At 46.2% G+C, this 5,000-nt stretch overlaps 1 protein-coding gene across 6 annotated transcripts in view; it reads left to right on the top strand.

Moving 5' to 3' along the window:
* The window catches only part of prdm16 (PR domain containing 16), a 237,550-nt gene that overhangs the window by 60,766 nt on the left and 171,784 nt on the right, over positions 1-5,000 (top strand). For all 6 annotated transcript variants that reach the window (XM_080445539.1, XM_080445536.1, XM_080445534.1 and 3 more), the window contains exon 2: positions 4,988-5,000. This exon is cut by the window's right edge and continues 559 nt beyond it. In XM_080445539.1, coding sequence (XP_080301665.1) covers positions 4,988-5,000 — 13 coding nt within the window. The remainder of the gene's footprint in view (positions 1-4,987) is intronic.

Raw genomic sequence — 5,000 nt, 5'->3', positions numbered from 1 at the left:
TATTTGGAGGCGGCAGGCTGAATGTTGCATATTTCTGCCTTTTCCCTGGACGCTGGCTTTTCATCAGCAGCCGGCTTTCCTTTTGAATTGAACCAGATCAACTTACTGCCAGACAAAGATACAGTCTCTGTGAGCATTGGAGCTACACGGCCCGTCATAAAGCCGGAGTTATACTTAGTTGGATGTGGGTGTCGCGCGCCTAAAATAGGCGATCTACAAGCTCGCGCCGCGTCGGGGTGTAAGGCGGTGTGAGCTTGTAGGACGGCTATTTCCGGCGTGCAACACAGTGCGCGACGAAGTATAATGGAGCCTTTAGGCGCACACGTCCCTCATTTCCAGACCTATTTATTGTTATTATAGCCACAGTCGATGGGCTCCAATGTGCTTCTGCTCTCTCTCTCCTTCTCTCCCTCTGTTTTTCTCTCTCTCCTGGGTATACTATAGCGAGGTAGTGCACATATTCTGAAGGCCCCCACCTGGACCCTGACCATGCCCACAGTACGGTCTGCATCCACTCCAGATGAGCACGTTCCCCTCTGTTACTCTTGTAGAGTAACTTGTAGAGTCTCACCAGGTGTGGCAGAGTTGTACACAAAGTGAGTGAAAAATAACGCCCCTCGTAATTTTCGGGGATGACTGATGATTCTTTGCTCCATAAAAAAAGGCATCTACCGCAGCGAGTGGCCTCTAATCCTCGCATGGCGCGTATTTATAGGTTTGTTCCCAGACCGCTAGTGTTTCAGGGGCGCGTTCTAGCATTGCAGCCAGAGCTGTTGCTTTCTCTCCGGACCGACTCGGTCAGGAACTTCTCTCAAATATGTATGCCACAAGGCACATGTGTTTGTGTGCGCTCGCGCAGACGGCAGAAAATGACTCCAGATCGCTATCTCTCCACGTTTAAATCTAGAGTGGTCTGATTAAACGCCACTGCCGAACAATTTGCCCGTTGTAAGGCCCTCCGATCAGGCTGCTGATTTTCAGCGCCGTGTCAAGATATTTCGCCATGGCAACGCTGATTACAATGTTATCACCCTTTCATATTTTCTTTCAGTGGTGTTTTCTTCTGTTATTAGTGTGTTCAAAGCTCCAATGCATTTCTTGCACACAAACCTCCCTGTGGCGAGTTGTGCTGATGTAGCCAAATCTTTTGAACTGTTCCTCCTTGGTTATTATGTACCTAAGAAGGCAGAATCTCTGAATTATAATGTCTTTGTACTCAAGGAAATGAGAGTCAATCTTTACCACATCACCTCAAATCATCTTACACATGGAACATTTCCTGTGGCTCAAACAAATGTGTCTCACTATGCGTCTGTTTTGTGTGTGTGTGTGTGTGTGTGTGTGTGTGTGTGTGTGTGTGTGTGCGCGCGCGCGAGTGTGTGTGTGTGTGTGTTTGTTTGTTTACGTGCGAGGGTGTGCCCTGTATTCATATACGTGCCCCTCAAATGTCTCTTTGTTATTGCAAAGCCCTGCTGGAAAACAAAGGGGTCTGTTTAAGGCACACATTTACAATTTATCAAATAAATGAGATGCCTTCATGTGGCCCAGTCTCGCGCTCACAGGCCTGAGCACCGTAGTTTTCCACTGAAATAACAGACGCTGAACAAGCAGCCCATTGTAGTGGCGGCCAGCAGCAGGACCCCCAAGGTGCGAATTAATGATTGACCCCTGATGTAATCAGGATAAATAGCTCCCCGTAAAAAGAGAAAGGGATGGCGAGAGGCATGGGGGTGAGAAAGAGAGAGAGAGAGAGAGAGAGAGAGAAATAACAACACGAGGAGCGAGTCAAGGAAGGAGGAAGGCGCTATCTGGCTGGGCTGGGGTCTGTTTTTTAAGAAGCCCCCTGGGAGCCGAGGCCCAGAACATCTCTCTCTAGGTCTTCAGAGACCCAGAGCAAACACATATGGATGTTTAAAAAGCAGCTCAGAGTCATCGCTTTTTACATTCTTCACATCCCTCGTCTTGCTCTGCTCCTCCAGGCCCCTTTCGCTCTTCTCCTGCTTTCTTTTCTTGCTCTAAGTTTTGTTTTCTGGTTGTTGTTTTTCATGTTGTGTGTGTGTGAGTGTGTGTGTGTGTGTGTGTGTGTGTGTGTGTGTGTGTGTGGGGGGGGGGGGAACTTCACTGTTGAACATGGCCAAACTCTCTACCCTCTCACAGAGAGGGTAGAGAGAGAGAGAGAGAGAGAGAGAGAGAGAGAGAGTTTGTCTCTGGCTATTAATCTATTACTTTCTCATTCTTTTTCTCTCAGGCAACGTTTTTATGAATAAGAGAAGTTGAGGGCATGAGATCTTACCTCACGTCAGGATCTCATTTTGTGTGTGTGTGTGTGTGTGTGTGTGTGTGTGTGTGTGTGTGTGTGTGTGTGTGTGTGTGTGTGTGTGTGTGTGTGTGTGTGTGTGTGTGTGTGTGTGTGTGTGTGTGTGTTTCTTTTTGTGTGTGTGCTTCTTTTTGTGTGAGTGCCATTTCTACCTTACACCGCTACTTAATGCCTCTCACAAAAGATGTTTTGTTCATCAAAATTAAGTGTTTTTTTTTCCATTGTTGTTTTCCTCTCTTCTTTCTCCTTAAATTACTTGATGTAGCTTTCAGTGCATTTTCTTTTTCTGCTCGGAGGCTCTTAAAGCTGAATAGTATTTAATAGATTTTCCAAGGCTGTCTCTCGGCTTGTTCAAATTGCGCCCGATGGGTCGGGTGCCAGTGAAAGGGGGGTGAAGGAGAGAGAGAGCGAGAGAGAGAGAAAAAAGTTTTTAACAGGCCCGAAAACACTTTTGATTGTGGAGAGGCAGCAGCAGATAGGGCCGGGCAGTAAAACTTTAATTGATCTGTGAAAAATGGAAGCTACTGCTGGCTCACATGTTCCATTCTTAATTGCGCGCCTGGCCTGAGCTCCTATGAAACAGCCATCATTAAAAAAATGGGTTATTTTCCCCCTCAAAAATCACTGGATGACGCAAAATCGGCCATAAAAATCCCGGATTTTTACTGCCGCAGTTTTTATATGATAAGTTTCCCGGATCTCTATGGACGGCCCTATATAGTTTTTGCCAGGCGCTGAAAAGCCCTTGTCGCATGGTTTCGTAGTTTCGCATTTCACGTTTTAAGACTTACATGTCAGTTAACTTAGCAACTTTCATATTCTCTCAATATATGACTGGGCACAATTCCAAAGCATTTATCAAAGAGCAGGAATCTGATAGGCCATATCCTGAATATGCTCTAGATGTTTCTTTTACTGATCTGGTTTCTTGCTTAGCTCATTCAAGCCTTTTCCTTCCTACCAGCCTCTGGCTACCCTCTCACCAAGCCTACCACAGACCCTACAACCATTTACAGATATTTAATTAAAAAACAAAACAAAAACCTGATTTAAAAACTACTTAAAACCAAAAATGTTTTAACACTGAAAACAAAGCAATGTTTTTTGCACGTGTTCAAGTGATCAAAAATGAACGAAAGCAATGTGAACCATGCAAGATGAGATTCACACAAGTCCTTGTGTGTGGTGTGTGTCTACTCATCCAAATGATGTTCTCAAAATGAAAAGCAATCATGTTGGCAGGAACAAATGATGGACTCAACGATATAACTAACATGAGACTTTGATACACTAACAAGTGGTGTTTGTGGACGCTGTATAGTGCTATTGCCTGGGGAGCTGGAGCAGGCTTGGCAGCGTGCGGCATGGAGACTACAGGGAGCGAGAGGCTTGATTGGAACCACTCCTGCTGTAATTTTGGGCCTAGTTAGCCCTCTGATTGCCAGTCACTGTGTTTAGATAGTAAAACTACAGCAGTGCATCCACTAAAAGACACTGGGACCGGTCCAAAGGGAGGAGAGAAATGGGAAGCACATTCAGACGAGCGTGTGTGTGTGTGTGTGTGTGTGTGTGTGTGCGCGTGTGTGCGTGTGTGTGTGTGTGTGTGTGTGTGTGCGTGCGTGCTGGTCACAGTTGGAGATTCTAACAAGCCTTCTTCACCAGTGGTTATTCATTATCACACTGAAAGAAATGGGATAAAAGAACAAAAGGCTATCTTCCCACGACTATTGAAGAAGTCTCTCTTTCACGCTCTCTCTCACACACACACACACACACACGCGTGCACGCACGCACACACAAACGTGTAATATTCAACATCACTTTCATCGCATTTGGAGCAGTCGGATCCCAGAGCAGAACCACAATTTAGTTGTCAGTCGCTGGAAGTGACAATAATGCTGGGTGACTAGGCTAACCAGGTCGCTGATGGGGCACGGTCAGACGCTGCTGCCCATTATCTGTAAGACGAGAGCCCTGGCAGGAAACTGTGACTGCATGGAAGGGAGAGCTTCGCCCATCAGGGGGGACTCTCCGCTTCTCTGTCTTCCTCTGGCTGCTCCCCGCCCCAGTGTTAACTCTGGGAGTGTACAAATGTAACCAAATGGACCCTTACGGGTCCATTTGGTTACATTTGTCCTCTCCCAGAGTTACAAATGGGTAAATTAACTGAGGATTTGACCGTGTGCCCGAAGCCTCAGACAGATGGAAGAACTCTCATTGGTGTTACTGGGGTTTGGCTGTAGATGCGTCATGTTGTCGTTTTTTTTTAAAGGTTTTTCTTTCGGATGAGGGTCGCAAAGGGTAATTAGTTAGGAAACATAATATTCAAGTCTTAAGCACTGACTCACAATTTTTCTAGAGAGTTATACGTACAGCGAGATGAAGAGTAAAATCATCTTGAGGCGAGTGAGGTCCAATACCAAAACGTGTTTTTGATCAACGGTGCTGGCCTGTCCCGTATTCTCCCCCCCCCCCTTTCAGCATTGCGGAATTGGAAGCAATTCCAAAGCATATAGGTTGGGAACGTCTCCCGAACCGAGGTCTGTTAACAAAAATAACAGATTGAAATCACACCGAGGATGAAGCACATAAAAGCCAGTCGCTGATCCCCCCCGTATAGCCTCCATGTATCCGTTTATTAACCTCTATACTCCCTCTCTCCTCCCCCAGGCGACAGTGAGCC

Source organism: Gymnoscopelus braueri (assembly GCF_963280865.1).
Source record: "Gymnoscopelus braueri genome assembly, chromosome: 12".
In the NCBI taxonomy this organism is placed as follows: Eukaryota; Metazoa; Chordata; class Actinopteri; order Myctophiformes; family Myctophidae; genus Gymnoscopelus; species Gymnoscopelus braueri.
The sequence above is the reverse complement of the archived record's forward strand: the minus strand, read 5'-3'. Positions and strand labels throughout refer to the sequence as shown.